Here is a 21,296-nt window from a genome sequence, read left to right as displayed (position 1 = left end):
CCCCTACTATTAAAAGTGATCTTTCTAGGGTGTCCTGAAATAGTGCACAGTTAAGTATTTTTGCTCGTTTGCACCTGGCTGGGCCAGTGGCCACTAGTATTGCTTCCTTCGCCAGAATCTGCTTTACAATGTATCCAAAAAGATAGTGCGTAAATGGCCATTAAGGGACAACTCTGCACGCCAGACCTGCAGACTGCCTTAGGTTATAATTATTAGTAGTCAATGCTTTGAGGACATTTTTGATAAAGGGCATTACAACAGAAATAAGATACATTTCTGTATACCTTGACCTGTAATGAAAATATAGGTGGTTTCCTTGAAACAATAGTCTTCTTACTCTGTTGCTAAATGTAGCGCTCTGAATCTGTGTGTAATTACCAATGTATATGTTAATAGACATTGGCAGGTAAATATTGCTGCCCCCAGCATTCTGAAATATATTTCCTTATAATAATTAGTGTTCCTATGGTCATGCTACAAACAAAACCAGGTTTGTTTTATGTTTGTCTAGGTTATCTCAACACTGTACAACCACCACTATTATTTGCACCTATATGTACTTTGTATCCTACCTTAACTAGACACAAACCGTTACCATAGTCTCCTTGTATTGTTCTGCTGAATCCACTTTTATAGTTATTTATTCTTGTTTATTTTATTGTTAGGTTTTGTTTATTTTATTGCTGGGTTTTTATAAAGACCTACTAACAACCCTATAGTCGCCTTGGAGTTTGTATCCTATCTCCACTTCAATAGTAATCATCTGATCTACTGTGTGATACTTTTCTTCCCTACCTACTCGTACTATGTAAAGTATCCCTGAATTACATGACCGGTCAGATTCAACTAAGGTGCATTTTCTATTGTTATGTCTACCATATTGATGAAGCTGCCATACAATGTTTAAACACACTCACTTTTACTTTAATTTGAAAATTATGTTTAGGCTCACCTTGTATCTCTAAATCTGTACATTTGTCCATAACTCGCCCCTCAGTAATGGCAAACAACACTAAAAAGAGGTTTTCACCACAAAGTACTTCTCTGTGACGTAGGAACAATGCAGCAAATAATGTGTACCCATTATTATTATTCTCCAGTGTACATACATAAATCTCAACATTTTGACCACATTCTTCAATTTTAAACTTTAAATCTAGCGCTACTTACTCTCACGTCAACGTTTCTCCTATACCCTTCAGTTCTACTTTTAACATCTCTGACAACCATGCTGACATCCAGTCAGCCACTACCACACCAATGAGCTAATGTGTTTCCTTCTGACCCGGTCTCCCTCTGTACCTATGGAGCCACTCTTGTAACACACAATACTGTCATTGTTGATGAATCAGTCCATCTTTTTGCAGAACATAATATCTGGCTTGAAAGACCAGTCTCTCCGTGCTCCATTATCATGCTTCAACATTGCTCACCCACCACTCTCAGCTATGGGTTTCATTCTCTATTATGAGCTGCACCCTTAAATGTCTCTTACTACAATGAACAAAAAAAATCCTATGTTCCTACCGGTCTTCTCCTTAGCTCCCCTCCATTCTCCACTCAGGATATCAATTCTCCATCAAAATGCTAACCCAAACTAGCATCTATTTTAAATTTTCACTTATGTTTGGCACCAGTTCCCTCCCTATTCCCACCATTACCAAAATTAGAACTTGCAGACTGAATCGGAGATCAGTATGCACAAATAACTTCATATTTGCTCCCGATAGTTAAAATGTCCTAAAAACTGCTGTCTGTCAGAGGTGCCATGGTAAAATGTAGATATGTATCCAGCTCAAGAGCCATCACCGGCTTTATTTTGGAAAACAACCATGCCTTGGTCACACTCACAAACTTCTGGTAAGATACTGAACTGTTTTGCGGTCACAAACCATGCAATTCACAAAATCACAGGGTTTGCAACTGAAACCCACAAAATGGGGTTAAACGCTCATTGTGAGGGGCGTGAATGTATCCATAACTTGTGGCTGCAATTGCTTTTGCAAACCATTGAAAAGGTAATGACCCCTCAAAAGAAATGTTAACAGATTTGCAAAGAGCAGGCTGTGTCCAGTAGACAGCCTTCCTTTTGAGAATTGTTGGGTAGCCACAGAGGGGCTGAGGGGGAGTAGGCAATGGTGAAGAGGACCCGTCCCTGCTCCTACCAATACCTTCTCAGTAGTTTTTTTCTCTTTAAAGCACCAGCAATTCTTTTAAAGAACATGGGCTGCTTTTAAAAAAATAAAAAAAATAAAGACATTTGGAAATGCAGGCCACCATCCCTCTATTTGTAGTGAATCATAAATAGTGACCTGCCTCAGTAATATTAATTCAGCTGTTTTTTCTGCAACACTGTGCAACTTTGTGATACAACTTATTAGTATATATCATATCACCAAATTACAGACTGGTCACAAATAGTTGGTTCACAATTTGCGACCGGTTTGTACATCAAGCCAACAGTCCACACCCTCATCGAGGCCTCTACTGGATCTTTCTGCCACTCTGCGGTGTGATAATTCACCTAACTAGCACTGATAAAATAGGGGTACGGTAACTAATTTTTGTAAAATAAATCATTCTGAGGCCCGCTGAAAGATACCCTGTCGGTTATGACCTTCTAGAATTATACCAGCTGGTTAAAAAAAAAAAAAAAAAACTAGAAAACCTGTTTCTGGGACTGCATCATTGGGGCTGATTACGATGGTGGACAGGCTTCAGTCCGTCCACCATCGTATTGGGGATTGGGACTTCCCGACATGCTGTCGGCAGTCTCATAGTAGGCATTTCAGTGCGACCTCCACCACAGCGGTAGCAATGCCTATTGTTTACATTGCGATAGGTGCTGCTGGCTGCAGCACCCACCTCAATGTAAAAATGGGACATGTTACATATCGCTGCACTATGTGGCAGGCACCATGCGGTGCCTGCCACATGGTACAGGAATATGACTGGGGACACCATATGTGCCCCCCAGCACCCACAACCAAGGGAAGGGGGTCCCGGAACAGGCCCCCAATGTCCCTTTCTGCCAGCCTTTTCATGTTGGGTAACCCGCCATGAAACGGCTGGCGGAAAGGGACCTCTTAATCCCTACGGCGGTGCCTGGTAGGCGCTGCCAGCATTGTAGGGACTACGAGTCCCTCCGCTGCCAGGCGGGCTCAAGGAGCCATCGGATGCGTGTTAGTCGGTCTTTACGACCGCCACATGTCCGTCATCATAATATGGTGGGCAGTAAAGTTGCTTATGATGGCGGGCAGATTGCCACCAACAAACAGCCTGTCGGTGGCGTTCTCCCCACCATTGTAATTAGCCCCAGTGTTTTTAGATCTGGTCACAGCACAGAAACGTCCATGCTCAAGATCATAGATGATTACTTACGGATCTTCTATGGAGGCTAACAAAGCATGCTAGTACCCCTGACCTATGTGAAGCTTTTGATACTATTGACCACAACATGCTCCTCACATTATGCAGTAGGTTGGGCGTTGATGGCATGGTACTCAACTGGTTCACATTTTGCCTATCTATCAGATCGAGCGTATTAAAGCAGGTGATTTTCTCCGCCCCACAGCCATTCAGCTTGGCATAACACACGGATCTTTTCTCGCGCCATTACTACTCACCTTGTAAGTTCAACAACTAGGCAAGGTGTTCTCTAAGGCAGTAATTGGCTTCCACCATTATGCTGGCAATATACAGTTGTACCTCAAAATTACTAGCACAGATGATATTGACACTCTAGCCCAATGCCTAGCTAACCTTAGGTCATGGGTGCTCTGGTTGAACATTAAACTCAACCCTTAAACAACTGAATTCCTCCTATTAGCACTTAATCGCATTGGATCACTAGGCAAGACTGGGAATTCAGCCTGATCGCCAGGCATTATGCTGAAAAAAGGTCACTCATTCTTGATCTACATATCAAAGAAATCACTAAATAGGTTATTTTTCAACTACAGCTGCTTTATAACATCAGATCCTTGAGCCACAAACCTAACTTCAGAGTGACTGTTAAACCACTGTTGATATCTTGCATCGAATATGGGAACTCTAAACTAACCAAACTACTTCAGTCCCACCTTAGCCCTCTCAGAGCCACCCTCCACTCTTCAGACAGGGTGATCGCTTGCACTGACATATTTGACAGAATTACTCCAGCTCTAAAAATGTTTAACACTGGAATCTAACTCCACTTATTAAAAAGCTTGTATCGAACATGGGGCGATGCACCTTAATTAACATTTTCCCCTCCCACATCCCCTGCCCACAAGGTCTCCTCTCACACAGAAATTGGATTGGAACTGATGGGTTTAAAACAAAAAACAAAACAAAAAACTTTGTGAACAACCCATATGAAGCAAATCTAAAGTACTTCACAAAACTCCTTGTTTAAAAAAAAAAAAGTGTCCACCTTCAAGCGCACCTTTTGAGTGCACCTCGAATCTGGAATGCTGTTCCGACTCCTGTGAGATTTCCTCCTACATTGCAAATCTTTAAACCCAAACTAAAGTGTCATGTGTCTCATATCTTGCTCTAACTTTCTCACTTTGTTCGTGTCTGCTGAATATAAAGGCACTGCCCTTGTACTGCTGCTAACCTCAAACATAAAACCTGTCAGTTTCACCACTAGTAGTCACATTATGTGAACTTACTTGCACAGCGACTCAAGTGAGCTCTTTGTGTTCTTCAGGTATTAACCTCACCTCACCCTCTTTCCCTCAACTGCTACTTATTGCAAATATATATTGCTTACATATCTTACTATTATACTGCTGTCCTCCATATATGTTTAGCCAGGAATGTCTACAGTTATGTAATTTTAAAATTTTCTTCGGTTATGTTGATTCCAACCATGCATATCTATGTGTTTACTTGCCTCTTTTATGTGTTAATTATGTAATTTCTGGACTGCTTGCAGATGTTGTGCAACCATATCCTATTACTCTTAGTTGTAAACAGTTCTGTCACTCTTCCAGTGCAATATCGAAAACTAAAAAAACATGGGACCACAAATATGTAGTGGCTAGGAGTAGAAGTGTTAGAATTAAGCATAGGATGAACGAGACATGAAATCCTCAGTGAAATGAGCCAGGAAGGAAATTGGTGACTGCCCAGTGGAGAAGGATAGGAAAGCAAAGGTGGTTCAGCATACCAATACAGGAAATCAAAAGTAGTTTTGTGGGGAGTGACATCTCTTTGAATGTGACGCTGAAATGGGGCATTGCGAGGCATCAGGGACTACCGTTATTTCTTTTTCTGTAGACTATAGCATTGCATGTTTGCCAGAGTTCAAGGTTAGGCACTTGACCAGTGCAGCTGTCACCATTTTCTTTTACCAGAAAATGATGTCTTGTTAGGGCAGTAATTGATCAGCTTCTGTTGATAGCAGTTGACTTTTGTGGTGCTTGTTATCAATTCTGTATGATTGTACAAGGAGAGACCCACGTGGATTTGAAGGAAATTCTACAGTACTGCATAGAATTGAGGAAACTTGGATCTGTTGAACCTTTATGAAAGCTATAGTAATGTTATTTTTTTCTTAGGACTGATACAAGACCATTAAAATATAAGTGGAAGCCCAGTCCTCTTTTGGTCATGCACAGAAACTCCTCTGTTCCTAATTTAAGACTTAAAGAAGCCAAAGTGAATGCTCTGAAGAATCCAAGTTTAAGTCGAACTACAAATCTTCAGGATGAACTCAGCAATATACGAAGTCAAATTGCTAAACTTGTTGCTGGGGATAGAGGTACAGTATTAAGTGTGTGACTGTAAAGAAATCTGGGCCATAAAGAAAATATACACTTGACCCCCTGGTGATCCACTCTACCTTTTGTGACCAGTGTAGAACTAACCAGGGTGATCCACTAACTTAGACACTTAAATGTGCTTTTGGTTATTCACGTTGCATTACCTTGTTGTATGCTTGGATGTCATAATGTACATGCAAGTGTGTGTTGTATTCCTTTGCAAAGATGACTACCTCCCATTATTTGAAACTGTCTGATCATATGTCATACGAATATTACATGCAAGTTTAAAAAGTACATTTGAATGGTTCCTAAAATATTGTAGAAGTTTGTCTGTTCTATTGTTCTATACTAATGTTTTTACACAGATGTGGCTTCTCTTCTTTTATATATTCTGAACAAACAGGACTGTTTGATGCACTTGCCAAATTTTCTGGCTCCACTTCTTATGCCAGATTTCTTATAATCTACTCAGTAATGCACTACTCAGTAATGCAATCCTAGATGTTTGGGAAACCCAACAACAAATCTACCTTGATGGTAATAATTTAACTTGCATTACCACCCTGTTCACACTGCCATAAAACGCCTATATTTCCAAGCAGCTTAAAATCACGCGTCCACACAGTACCCCTAAATTGCATTCATTAGACACACTTGTTTCACATTTATGCATACACATTACATGTTTCTAAATTTTTTAATCTCGTTTAATCTGTACATGCTTTGAGTTTATTATGCACCAGATATCCCAAAGGGTATCCATTGTTTCAAGTTATCTGGGCGATGACACACCGCCTCCTTGTTCTTGTAAAATGCCTCCTGCCCAATTAATAATTCAAGTAAGGAAATGCAAACGTTTTTAAATGTTAGTCTGGCAGTATCCGTAAAGCACAAATGTAGTTTGAAGTGCCTTGTAGTAATTTATTCCTCTGTTGTTAATAGCCACTTACAGTAACTTCACCCAAATGCCAGGTTCAAGTTGTGGTGATTTTCTTTTGCGCCGTTTCTTTGGGCTTTTTGTACTTTAAGTATCTATGAGCCAGAATAGATGAATACAGTCTGCGTAGAATTTTGAATTAGTAGCTAAATAAAAAAAATGAATGAAAAGGACTGAACTCTGTTTGCTTTGTGAAGCATTGTTAATTGATTTTTAGTTTCAATTCTTAAATTCCCATGCATTTTCCAACCATATGTCCTACTTGGGACCTCTCAATCATTCACAAGGGTCTCCAAATATTAGTTTATCAACATTACATTAATATTAAAACTGTCTGGAGTAATGTGCAATTTGGTTTGAAAGTATTTCAATAAGGCCATGTTTTCAGCAGGTTTAAAGAAGGAATTTCTAAGCCTAAGCCAAAACTGGTTTGTTTTCCACAGGTAAATTGTTTATTGTAAATGTAAAATGTTTGTAGATTTATATACTGCAGGAAAGGGAAGCTTGTGAATCCTTAAAAAAATGACTAACTTTTCAAAGAATATAGGTTAAGCTTACAACTCATTTGTTTCTGAATCATTAACAAATTTCTATAGTTCTCAAAAGTGATGGTGAAAAAGTAAAGTTTAGCTACGAGTTGAGCAATGAAGCCTTTGTGATCGTAGGTAGAAATGAGGCAATCCTCCACTCACTCATTCCTCATATTTCACTTTGTAACAGCAGCTGCTGTCATGAGGAAGCATTCCTTTCTACATCATCCTGTTTGTGTCCTAGCCGCTTTTCAACCATCCTTGTTTGATGCTTCCATGTGTCCTTTCTTGCTTCTAAAACATGTATTCAGTGGCTCCCTGTTTTCAATGCCTCAAACCTAAATTGACTGGGTTTGCAGGCTCTCCGTCTGCTCCACACTGCTGTCTGTGACAAAGATGGTTACTGTGGCGCATAGGTATGATGGATGCACACTGAAGCCCTAATAGGAGTTTGTGTGGGTCAAAGAACAACATTTTTAGAGCACACACTCCAGCACTGGAGCCAAAGAAAGTAGACATTTCATACCAAACCCAAGTCTATGAAAACCCTTCTAAGAATCCTTAAATTTACCCATTAGTGTTTTTGAAACAATTTGCTGTTTTTCTCTGAATCACTGAACTACCTGAAGAATGGGCATAGCTCATGCTGAGAGCTTGGTAACTATAATTGGATGCGCAAGTTAAGCATGCATTATTCAGATTGTGCGATATACTTTAATGTCATCATTATCTGTTGTGGGTTTGTTTCTTCATGGGTTTGAAATCCATTGACCTCGTAGCGTGCCCGAATGTTATGAAACATGACGAAACTCACAAACTAGATTTTTAATTAAAAAAGAGTGCAAAAGTTACTTAATAATTCTTTTAGTACCACTTTGCATATAGAAATGAATACATAGTGGAAGAGTCGAATAAAAGTAATTGCTATCCAAAAGTTGGTATATTTCTACCAGTGTGGTTCCCACCATTCAACTAGAGAGGGAGTGCAACCTTGTGGTAAAAACTGCACACCCCTCCAGTTTTGGCTCCAAGAGACCGGTAACAGCCAGTGAACGTATTTGAATACAAATATTGGAAACTAACTATAGTTTTCGTTCAATTCCATTATACCTTTACTTGTTTCAACCATATCCTTTTGTGGCTTTCATTGAGTCGAAAACAAAAATAGTAATGATGCTTCCAATCAACTTGTGTCAAAACAAATTGTCTTAAAAGACTCAATTCAGTACACCAAATGAATGCAGGAAACTTGTTGCTTGTAGGAAATAATTAACCGGGGCAGCTCCTCCGCTAAGGCGGAGGAGCGTTGTCCCACTGCCTTTCTGCACTGCAAAAAAGGGGGGAAAAAAAAGATAATAACGCAATGTTATCATTTAATATTTCTGAGCTGAGGCAGTTTAGCGGGGCAGGGCTAGGCTGAGCAGCAGAGGAAGGAGTGGTGGCACCCTCTTAAGTGTACATCAATGTTTGGCTGGCCCTCTGGAGCCGGCCGAACATTCATGCACACTTTGCATGTTCTCCACCCAGGTTGCATTACTGCTTGGGTGGAGAACATGCCCAGGCTTCCATTCCCTGTCTTAGTGCCAAACCACGGCGCGCAGACCAATCACAACGCTGCATTGCAGCATTGTGATTGGCTTAGGGGAGCATGGGTGCTTCCTGTTACAACTGAAGCCTGAAAGAGAGGCGGCGACCAGCAGGTAAATAATAAATAAATTAAGAAATAAAAACACCCTACCCCCAGTCCCCACCACTCTCTCCCCCCCCCCCCCCCCCCTTCCTTTTCCACCCCACTGCTGGTTCGTGGGAGCAGCTGCAACTGATATTGAAACTACTGGTTGTGCTATGTTTGGCTTTAGTTAAACACAGCTGTGAGGGTGAACTAATTGTAAGAAAAATGCGGTAGGCTGAAAATAATACGGAGGCCGGATTGTCTGCTCTCATTCGTGAGATTTGCCAATACATTCTAATCCAATGTGAATACTTGTTGTGGATCATTAGAATTCAGATAAAAATAAATTAAAAGGCAGAAAATCTTATTATTGATCAAAAAAAGAAAGTCACCTTTCAGTGCATCAAATGGAGTCTGGAGAAAATGTTTACTCCCCTAATTTGGTTTTGTTAAAAGCAATGAAAGACCTGAAATCATGAGGTGAAATTGCGAATTCTTGAAAAATTGTGTACAATAAATCGTTGGGAATAAAAAACCAACTGTATTAAGAAAAATTAAATGAATAATTTAGATTTATGTATATCTACTTGAGAGTAATTTGACTGAAATATTATTCTGTAGCACATATGTAAATGCATTATGAACAAGTATTAGCAAAGCCAATAGGTCTGGCCTATGTGACATTTATTGACTTTGCTAATGTTTTTTAACTATGTTGAAGATGGCTGAAAGTAATGTAAATAATCTGTATGACACAGCCAGCGTTCTCTGTGTTGTAGCACTTTTAAAAAAAACTTTCCGTTATGCTGCACTGAAGCTAGTGCTGCTGTACGATATGGCTAAAAAACATTGACAAAGCGGATAGATCTTGTATAAGCGAGACTTATTGGCTTTGCCAATGCTTGGTATGGAATGCCATATGGTAAGTTATAAGTATTTATATAGTGTTTACAACGGCTGAAGTGTCAATGTTATAGAATGGAGAATGCCCTTGCCAAGGTGTTAGTGTGTCTAGATTCAGAAGCATTTTAGGACCATACAAAAACTGTGAAAATGTGCCATATAAATGCGTTGAATGTAACATAAGTTTGTAGGTAGATAGAAAAGTCCAATAGGTTACAGCTTTCATTGCAGTGATACTTTAAGCTATATGTTACTTTGGGTGCAATGGTTACAAAACAACCAAAAATGCACCACTGACTGCTTGCTCAGTAGTAAAATATAGCAATAATCGGTGTTCACTGCTTTTCCTAGACCTTTTGGCTCCTGTGCCACTGCACCTGTTGTACCATTCAAATCATGACTCTAGTGCCTGCAAGGTAATTGTACTCAACTGTTGTTTAGCAGTAAAATATAGCAATAATCTGTGTTCAGTGGGCTTCCTAGACCTTTTGGCCACTGCACCTGCTGTACAATTTAAATCATGACCCTACTGCCTGCAAGTTAACTGCACTTCTGACTAGTAGTAAACTATAGCAATAATCAGTGGATAGTGGGTTTCCAAGAGCTTTTAGCCCCTGTGCCACTGCACCTGCTGCACCATTCAAATCATGACCCTAGTGCCTGCAAGTTAACTGCCCTTCTGACTACTTGTTTAATAGTAAAATATAGCAATAATCCAGGTTCAGTGGGTTTCCCAGACCTTTTGGTCCCTGTGCCGCTGCACCATTCATATCATGACCCTAGTGCCTGCAAGGTAACTGCACTACTTGTGACTGCTTGTTTTATTAGTAAAATATTGGACGCAATAATCGTTCAGTGGGTTTCCTAAAGCGTTTGACCCCTGTGGCACTGCACCAGCTGCACCATTGAAAGGACAAGTTAGGAAATTGTTTATAGCCAGTATTATGAGCTTCGAAAAAGGCACAGTTGCAGATGGAATACATAATTGTGCAGCTACACATAAACACAAAAGCTTTCATAAAACGTGCCTTTAAAGGTATCCAACTCTCCAAAACGAGTTGCCACAGATTTAATAAATAAAGCATATGCGTGGCACGTCAAAGTGAATACCAAGCTGTGTTAAATTGTGTTACAATATGGCTGGCTCTTTCCTGTGAAAAGATCTTATCCTGTGTTTGATATTGAATGGGCTTTAAACTGTGTAAATTGCCCCAAATCACAGTATGTTAGGCTGACACTGCGACCGAAATGCGGGTTTGTACTTTGTTCCTAAAAAGGCAGTTTCACAAATTAAATGGACGCTCCAAAGAAGAGGAATTTTGCAAAAAAGTGCAAATGTTTTGTGCAGCTGAAGAACGAGTTACCTTTTTAGATGGCTATGTCTATAATAAAATGCTCTCACTTTGAAGTCAGCTGAAAGCCAAATAAAAACCAGACTCCTACGAAAACACAGCTTGACATTGGACCTCAGTCATTGAATGCTCAACAAAATAACGAGATAAGAACAAGATTTAAAGGCCTGTTTATTACAGAAAACGGGTTGTGGAAGAATACTGTAAACACAGCTTTAGGATGGAAAGGTACAAACTCAGGCTGCACAGCCTAAAGCAAATAAATCCTGCAAATAGAAAGACGGAAAGGCATATGAGCTGCAGATTACACACTTTTGCATAGATCGCCATCTGGTGTTGGGCCCGGATGTTTGCAGTTTGTTTTTCCTCTTGGAAAGTCTTTGGAAGTCACGAGGTTGGTGACTCCTCCTTTGGATGGTATTGTGCATGGGCTTCGGCTCCATCCTCGGATTGTTTTTTTCCGTCATCGGGCTCTGATGTAATCTTCGCGCTTCGGTTCCGAAAAGCTTCCAGTTCGACGATCGACGCGCAATCCTCACCCTAAATCGCGGTATTGTTTCGATCGCGATCTCTTCAATCAACGCGCCTTCTCATCGGCACAGACCTTCGGTTCCAGTCGTCGTCGACGGCGGCCTACGGGCCTACCCAAGCTCCGGTTTCGGCTCATGGAAAGAACTCCATTTAAAAAGTGCCCTCGGTGTGGGTTCAAATTTCCCCACACCGATCTTCTTGAGGTATGCAACCTCTGCCTCTCCCCTGAACACGAGGCTCGAGACTGTCCGGCCTGTAAGTCTTTCCGATCCAAAAATACTATTCGGGACCGAAGAGCCAGAAGGAACATGGCACACTCCTCGACGTCCATTCCAGTCGACATCTTCGGAGACGACATCGACGATCCGGAACACCATCGCACCGAAGAGGACCTCGTCCGCACTTCCGAGGCCGACGAGTCAGATGTGGAAGACATCACTCCGGCGCAGAGGGTCGTGAGTACCAATCTACCCCCCCCCCCCCCACGCCGACACCCAAAAAGGCTTCGGTCACGCCTTCGCCTCCGGGCCTAAGCAAGACCAGAGACACTGCTTCACACATCCCACCTTCGGGCCCGGTGAAGAAGCCAAGTAAGCCTTCCGGCGGCTCGGGCTCGAGCCAGCCTACCAGCAGTGCCGAGAAACACACTTCGGCACCGAAAAAGAAACCGGCCTCGACACCGAGCTGCGCACCGAAGCCCTCTGGGTCGAAACCCAGCTCTTCGGTACCGACGCCATCTTCGGTACCGGCCAAACCACACAAGGGCACCGACACTTCCAAGCCGAAGCCCATCTCGGCGCCGACCAAGAGACCGGAGGTTCCCAAGCCGGGTTCTAAGCAACAAACCGGCACAGAAAAACCTAAAAAGACATCGGCCCCGACGCCTTCGGCGCCGAAGGACCAAATAACCTCACCAGAACTATTTACTCCGGATCCCTTGCAAAAAACTTTCACCAAGGATCCAAAAACTGGACATTTGACACTCTCTACCAAAAAGAGACATTTGGAGAAGCCTGCTCCGCCTCCACCTCCAAAGAGGAAGGACTGTGCTACCTCTCCGTTCAGAATACCTTACCCTCCCCCTCCACCTCCTCCTCCTCCTTCCCCACCTCCACCCTCTCCACCCCCACCTCATCGTTCTCCGACCCCCGTCTCCAGACGATGATGATCAGGGGGACCAATATCATGATATAGGGGATGTGCCACAGGACCCCACCCCTACAGGATCCCCATACCCATGGGACGATTACAATATTCCAGATATCCCCAACGTCCCACAAGACGATCTTTACCCTTCTAGGCCATCTCCACCAGAAGATTCATTAGGGTTCAACCATCTTCAAAGGGGGGCATATTATCACGGGGTGGACTTGCATACCGACCCCGTGGAGGAAGATTTCCTCCTAGACACATTTGATACGGCACATAGGTCCACCTCCATACTGCCCATGCTCAAAGGAGTGGTAAAGCATGCGCCAGAAGTTTTTAAGAACCCAGTTAGAGCCAGGGTCATTAACCCACGTATTGGAAAAAAAATACAAACCTGCTCCCTCAGATCCCTCCTACATCAGAGGACCAGCGCCACTAGATTCTTTAGTGGTATCTACTGCACGTAAAAGGGCAAATTCACAAGCGTCAGGTGATGCACCACCACCTGACAAAGAATCAAAACTACTAGATGCATCAGGCAAACGCACAGCATCCCAGGCGGCCAACATATGGCGTATAGCAAACACTCAGGCACTACTGGCCAGATATGACAGGGCTCATTATGATGAGTTAGAAAGCATAATGCACCATCTCCCTGAAAAATATAAAGCTAGGGCCAACAAGTTAATTCAAGAGGGTAAAACAATCACAAATACCTCCATACGTTGTGCCCGAGATGCAGCAGACACAGCCTCCAGGGCCATCAACACCAGCGTCCTTCTCTGTCGCCATGCTTGGCTAAGGGTATCTGGTTTTAAACCAGAAGTACAAGCCTCCATCCTTAACCATCCCTTTGACCAGGAACATCTATTTGGGCCAAAGGTGGATGAGGCCTAAGCAAAAATGAAAAAAGACACGGATACCGCAAAATCCATGGGGGCCTTACAGTCACCCGCCCAGACGCTCCTTTCAGCACTCCTCCTTTCGGAGTATATCCAGAGGCTACTCCTCAGACACAGCGTCCACATCATATAAATCCCCTACTCAGACCACCTTTATAAAAGGTTACCAAAGAGGCGGCTACAGGGGTAACAACAACAAGAGCAGAGGCAAAACAAACAACGCCCGTTCTGCCACACCTCCTACCCAATGACTCCCCCCAGACCATTCCACTCCGGTCGGGGGCAGACTCCAAAATTTCCTTCATGTCTGGGCGACCATCACCTCAGACAAATGGGTGACCCAAATAATTCGGTCAGGCTACTGCCTAGAACTAACATCTACCCCCCCAAACATTCCACCCAGGCAACGCCCAATGTCACAAGAACATTCAAAATTACTAATACAGGAGGTAATCACCCTCCCACAAAAACAGGCAATAGAACACGTTCCTGTCAATCAACAAAATATGGGGGTCTACTCCCTATATTTTCTCATACCAAAAAGGGACAAGACTCTACGACCTATTCTAGATCTCCGGCCCCTAAACACATACATACACTCAGACCATTTTCATATGGTAACGCTTCAGCAGGTACTTCTGCTCCTCTCCCAAAACGACTTCCTCGCCACTCTGGAATTGAAAGACGCATACTTCCACATTCCAGTGCACCATGCTCACAGAAAGTACCTCAGGTTTGTAGTGGACGGACAACACTACCAATTCAAAGTGCTACCGTTCGGAGTCACAACAGCACCACGGGTATTCACCAAGTGCCTGGCAGTGGTGGCGGCACACTTGAGAAGATAGCACATTCACGTCTTCCCATACCTAGACGATTGGCTGATAAAAGCCACTTCATACAATCGGTGTGTACAACACACCTCCACCACAATCTAACTACTTCACCAACTAGGCTTCACGGTGAACCACCAAAAGTCCCAGCTACAACCATCCCACATAAAACAATACCTAGGTGCCACCATAGACACCTCAAAAGCGATAGCCTACCCCAATCTGGCCAGGATTGCAAGCATTCAAGCTTTACGACAAAAATTCATACATCAACACTCCCTTCTAGCACGAGTGTTCATGCAACTAATAGGGATGATGGCCTCTTGCATTTTCATAGTGCCCCACGCAAGACTCCAGATGCGTCCCCTCCAAGAGTGCTTAGCGCACCAGTGGAACCAGGCCCAAGGTCAACTGACAGATCTGGTGTTGGTAGACGGTCGCACCCATCGCTCTCTGCAGTGGTGGAACACCACAAACCTTTCCAAAGGTCGACCGTTCCTGTACCCGGTTCCCCAGATAATACTAACAACGGACGCATCGCTCTCCGGCTGGGGAGCTCACCTATTGCATCTCACCGTGCAGGGCACATGGACGCCTCAACAAAAGTTACTCCATATCAACCATCTGGAGTTACTAGCAATCTTTTTAGCCCTAAAATATTTTCAAACACTGATTTCAGGCAAGGCAGTCCTCATTCGCACAGACAACATGACGGCCATGTATTCTATACAAAAACAAGGCGGCACACACTCTCCACAGCTCTCTCAATTAGCACAGAGCATATGGAGATGGGCAATTCCCCACAAAATCTTTCTCCTAGCTCAACATGTCCCAGGAGTCCAAAACACCGTGGCAGATCTGCTCAGCAGACCGACGCAACAAATCCACGAGTGGGAACTTCACCCACAGGTTCTTCAACCGTTCTTTCAAATGTGGGGGCATCCACAGATAGACCTCTTTGCCACCCACGAAAACACAATGCCCAAGCTTCGCCGCCAGATGCCCACACCCATTGTCCAAAGGAAATGCGATATGGATGAACTGGTCAGGCAAATTTGCGGACGCTTTTCCGCCTCTCCCACTCATTCCATTAGTGGTGCGCAAGCTACAACAACACTCCCTCACACTAATCCTAGTAGCTGTGGGCCAGACAACCGTGGTATACCACGCTGCTGGAACTCTCTGTAGTACCACACCAAAAACTACACCTCTCACCATGCCTCCTAACCCAGAACCATGGAGAGATCAGACACCCGGACCCAGCTCAGCTCAACCTTGCGATCTGGCTCCTGAAATCCTAGAATTTGGGTACCTAAATCTTCCCCCTGACTATATGAACGTCATCAGAGAAGCTAGACGACCTACCACTAGAGCGTGCTACGCTGCCAAGTGGAAACGATTTGTTGTTTATTGCCATAACAACACCATCAATCCCCTGGACGTGTCCATTCAACACATCATAGGCTACTTACTCCACCTACAAAGGTGTACTCTAGCCTATACGTCCATTCGACTACACCTCGCAGCAATTGCAGCTTACTTACAAAACAGGCAACATCTCTCACTCTTTAGAGTACCTGCCATTAAAGCCTTCATGGAAGGCCTGAAAAGAATAATTCCCCCCAGAGTACCACCCTCACCTGTGTGGAACTTAAATATCGTTCTCACAAGGCTGATGGGGCCTCCCTTCGAACCTTTGCACAAATGCGAACTACAATTCCTAACATGGAAAACTGCTTTCCTTGTAGCCAACACTTCCCTTAGAAGGATCAGTGAGATACAAGCACTTACCATACAAGAACCTTTTCTTCAAATGCACCATAACAAGGTTGTTCTCCGTACCAACCCAAAAATCCTACCTAAAGTCAATTCCCCTTTTCACCTAAACCAATCTGTAGAACTACCAGTATTTTTCTCGCAACCACAGACAGTTGCAGAAAGGGCTCTGCACACGCTAGACGTCAAACAAGCCTTACTCTACTACATCGAGAGAACACAACCTTTCCGCAAGACCTAACAACTGTTTGTCTCTTTCTCTCCACCACACAAGGACAACCCCATCTCAAAATCAGGGATAGCTAGGTGGATTGTAAAATGCATCCAGATTTGCAACCACAAAGCAAAACGAACGATATCCGTTCCCCCTAAAGCCCATTCTACACGAAAGATAGGGGCTTCCATGGAATTTTTAGGGAACATCCCATTAGATGATATCTGCAAAGCAGCTACATGGTCAACACCGCACACTTTCACCCAACACTATTGTGTAGATGTGCAAACTAAGCAACAAGCTAGTGTGGGCCAGGCTGTACTCAAAACATTATTTCAAACCACTGCAACAGATACCGGTGGTTGCCGCTAACGTTGGGAACTGCTATGCAAAAGTGTGTAATCTGCAGCTCATATGCCTCGAACGGAATATGCTACTTACCAATATGCATCTGTTCTTGACATGTAGAGCTGCAGATCTACACACGCCCACCCGCCTCCCCGGCTACCTGTATCTGTTCCAGTTTATCTTATTTAGATACTCACATGGGTTTCTTCACTGTTATTACTACGCTCCATCTTTCCCTGCTGGCGAAAAACAATCTGAGGATGGAGCCGAAGCCCATGCGCAATACCATCCAAAGGAGAAGTCACCGACCTCGTGACTTCCAAAGACTTTCCAAGAGGAAAAACAAACTGCAAACATCCTGGCCTAACACCAGATGGCGATCTGTGCAAAAGTGTGTAGATCTGCAGCTCTACATGCCAAGAACAGATGCATACTGGTAAGTAGCATATTCCTTACAAACCACAAGACCAATAGCAAGAGATGGGTGCAATTGCATTCCCAGATCAACTTTCTGGAAGTCCCGAATATGTCTTTCACATAGCCAGACAGCTATGCTGTCTGGTAGGTGGTGACGTACTTTTTATTGGGTCTTGATTACAGAGTTCAGCTCCAAAGTTAAGATGTACTGATAAAGTTGATGTGCTGTTTTAAGGATGATTTCTTGGTAATAAAATGTTTCAATTTCTCCAACACTATAGGGCAATACTACTCTGAAAGTTAACAGCTGCACACATTATGCCAGTTCTGCCCGTGCGTTCTCTGTCTGCACAGCCACTGCATTTCACTCCTTCTCTGCATGCCTTTTTTAATTCACTTTGCTGCAGCCCTCCCCTAGCCTCTTTTGTTGGTCTGACATGAACATTAGATTATGTCCGGTGTTGTGGAAGGTAGTCCCACTAAGTAGGCAGGCTTGTGATCCACAATTGAAGACCTCATCTCCTCTGTGACACGTCTCCCTGGTACTGCCTATTTCATTTTCAGGTCTGCTGTGCCCTACTTTGCCTTTTGTGTTTTTAATTTTCTCCCCACCTGCATTTGCCTTCAGGTATTTCACAAAGTTCTGTGCCAGCAGGGAATTGTCCTATGGATCAGTTGTCCTGACATAATATTAGCTGCATAGACCCCTAAATATTAGTCCCACTATTGTATTGTTGTGAATTATTCCTCCACCGTAAAGTAAACTAGGTGATAAGCTATCCATTACAAATCAAACATTTTAGACAGTTTCATCCTTCACTGGCATCCTAGTATACCAAGCTCACTGTCTGTGTTTGAGGCTGCTGTGTTGACTGAACCGAAATATTTTGGTAGCTCGCTGCTGCTTTGTGGAGAAGGCTGAACTTTTAGGCCAGCCGTTCTAATGTACTGGTTGTACAGTGTTCCGTTACGTAGCCGTGAGTACGGTATGTGCTACAGCAAAACAAGCAAATAAAATACAGATAACATTTCAAAATAAATCCTGTTAATTCCAAACATCAGTGCCTGATTGTTTGGTTTCCACCAATATCATCAATACCAATAGTGCCAGGATACCGGTTATGTGACAGATGCGCTTTAGAAATGTTTTAAATAAATAAATCCCTCCCCCATACCACTGGACATCCTCCCCTCTGTGCAGATTTCTTTTTTGTAATGAGTTTTGTTTTATTTGACTTGTCATACCCTTTAGCCTCTGTGGGCCAGAATACATGAATACAGTCTATATTGAATATTGCATTAGCAGCTGTATTAAAGAATGAATGAAAGATATACCTTCAATGGGAATCACTAATTGGTTTTGGACAAGCACTATTCATATATGCAGTCTGCTATAAGTGTGTACCTAGAATTGTTGATTCATCTGTCGTTATGTTTTAAAGTAAGGATCTGGTTACATGAGTTCTTAAAGTGTTGTAGAAAAGGGAAAACCAAATATTAAAACAAAATTGATTTCATTTTCTTGGCTGACATCCTCTAAATACAGTTACGGTGCAAAATAAGTATAAAACGAGGTTTTAGAAGTCTTGCAAAATATTCAGAAGATTAACGCTTTAAAAAAAATAGAAACATACTGTTAATAGAGCTACATTGTTTAAAACTGCATATACTTTTACTACAGGTACCACTTCAATGATGACTGATCTAGTGTCGGAAAGATCAGACCTGTCATCCCTCCCTTGTCTTGGATCACCTGTCCACTCCTCCGCCTCGTTTGTAATCAGTGACATCTCAGAAGAAGAGGAGGAGTTGGATAGCCCCGACATTCCATCAGTTTCTATGCTGCTTTCATCAACCTCAGAATTTGGTGGTCGAGGACTAAATGATGCAAGCTGTGCTGCCGATGAGGAAGAATCTGTGTCTATGTCAAAGTCCAATAGTTTTGCTGACATGATGGGCATTCTACAGGATATACACAGGATGAAGCAGAGCAAAGATTGGTATGTCCGAATCCTGGGCTAAAGTCTTTACTAATATCTTTTAACTTGTTTTTTACGTAGTTTTGTTGTTGTTGTTGTTTTCTAATCATGTATGAAAAATAATAAAATTAATTGGTCAATCCTCCAGATCCAAACCATGATATTCTCACCATATACCCTAGATATTCCCATGTTTTTGTGGGCAGCATTGGATCACATAAATGGGCTTTTCATGAGCAGACAAGTCCACCCCCGCCCGTCATTCGGCCACTGTGGAAGGGTTTGTGGATCTCCCATTTCTGAGCAATGTCTTGTTTGGCAAACAACATTGCAACCCTGATGAACGTGCACTCCATTCTCAGTCCTCCCAAGACCTCTAGTAAACCTAGCAGGGCAACCCTGGGAAAAAATTCTAGTGGCCAGTCTAGTCTAGGACTTCAAAAGCTTTCGCTCTTCCACCAGTACCGAACCATCATGTGACAGGACCAGACCACTTGGAACAAGTCAGCGTCCGGCGAGGAACAGAGGTAGTTAGCTTGGGGAGTCTTACCAACCAGTTGGAGCTGCGGGGGGGGTGTCATATAGGTCATATAGGTTAGATGAAGGTCCCAGGATGCGGGTTTCCGGTCCAGGGAAGACCTGGCTTGGCAGTTCAAGCTGGACTGGCCAGGTCTGAACTGGGGATGTGAAGTGAGCTAAAGAACGATGATGGATTCAACTAAGATCTGTGACTGGGGCGAGTGTCTGAAAAGTTTCAGCGTTCCGTCCATCATCTCCTTGTGTTTGCTTTGTTCTCTCTAAGTTGCCAGGGTATGCCCTGACATGGGTTTCTTGCTTACTTTGCCACTGCATTCAATATAGCCTGGTTGATATGGGGTGTTACCTCGAAACTGGTCCCAGGAGGCTTGTTTCCGGTCTAGGGAAGATCTAGCTTTGCAGTTCGGGCTGGACTGTTTACACGAGGAACAGGGTCAAGACTGATTTGCAAATGGCTGGATCTGAACTGGGCTGGCTAAGTGAGCTAAATAAAAATTATGGATTCAGCCCAGATCTGTAATAGGGGGTGAGTGTCTGAAAGGTTTCAGCACTCCGTCCACCATCTCCTTGTGTCTGCTTTGTTCGCCCTAATGTAAAACATATAACGACAAAAGCAGACCAGTAAAAGGCAGCCTGTTCCCGCCTCTCTTTTAGAAGTCGCCAGTCTGATTTCACTAAGTGCCCAATGTGCTATATACACAGACTATGAACAATTTTATTATTACTCAGAAGTAACAACAATTGGATTTTGTATATGCACACTACGGAATGTAGGCTCAGAAACTACATTTCTTTAATCCTATTTAGCAATGTGCTGATGTGAGAGTGGACTGTACACTGTTGAGTGGGGTGTGCTGCTTGGAAAAATATTACCAAAGACCCTTGTGTGCTTTATGTGGTAGGTCTTAAGTCTCTTCCCCTCTATCATCCTGTTTATCACTTTCAGGCACATGCATCAATGTAAAAACCGGTCGCAAACTGGCAGATTCTCAGAATCTGCCCCTTTGCGACCGGTAATTTTGCATTTGGGATGCATCATCCCAAATGCAAAAATTGCAATTTAAGGAATCTCTAAATTGCGATTCCTTAAATTGCGATTGCATTTAAGGAATCCCAAATTGAGATTCCTTAAAATGTAATGCATTAAAGTAAAAAAATTAGCGATTTCGCTAATAGGGGGAGCAAATTACCATGAAGTTGAACTTCATGGTAATTTGCAAAAACTTTGAAAAATGCACTTTTGTGCATTTTTCAATGTTTCATGTTGCGCACACACATGCCCTTAGAGCATGTGTGTGTGCAACATATGTGCACAGATCAATTTCAGGGGTGCAATAGGGTGTCATTTTGACACCCTTGCACCTTTGAAATTGCATGAGCAATTTGCGAGTACCTACTGGTACTCGCAAATTGCTCATGCAATCTCCAATTAATTCCTATGGGCCTGGAGGCCCATAGGAATG

At 43.0% G+C, this 21,296-nt stretch overlaps 1 protein-coding gene across 4 annotated transcripts in view; it reads left to right on the top strand.

Annotated features, from left to right (window-relative positions):
- MTFR1L (mitochondrial fission regulator 1 like) overlaps positions 1 to 21,296 on the top strand; it is a 131,942-nt gene that overhangs the window by 100,312 nt on the left and 10,334 nt on the right. For all 4 annotated transcript variants that reach the window (XM_085647840.1, XM_085647844.1, XM_085647843.1 and 1 more), the window contains 2 exons: positions 5,547 to 5,749; positions 18,999 to 19,317. In XM_085647840.1, coding sequence (XP_085503966.1) covers positions 5,547 to 5,749; positions 18,999 to 19,317 — 522 coding nt within the window. The remainder of the gene's footprint in view (positions 1 to 5,546; positions 5,750 to 18,998; positions 19,318 to 21,296) is intronic.

The sequence above is a fragment of the Triturus cristatus genome, chromosome 3_2, assembly GCF_964204655.1.
Source record: "Triturus cristatus chromosome 3_2, aTriCri1.1, whole genome shotgun sequence".
NCBI classification, from domain to species: domain Eukaryota; kingdom Metazoa; phylum Chordata; class Amphibia; order Caudata; family Salamandridae; genus Triturus; species Triturus cristatus.
This window is presented reverse-complemented; position numbering and strand designations above follow the sequence as displayed.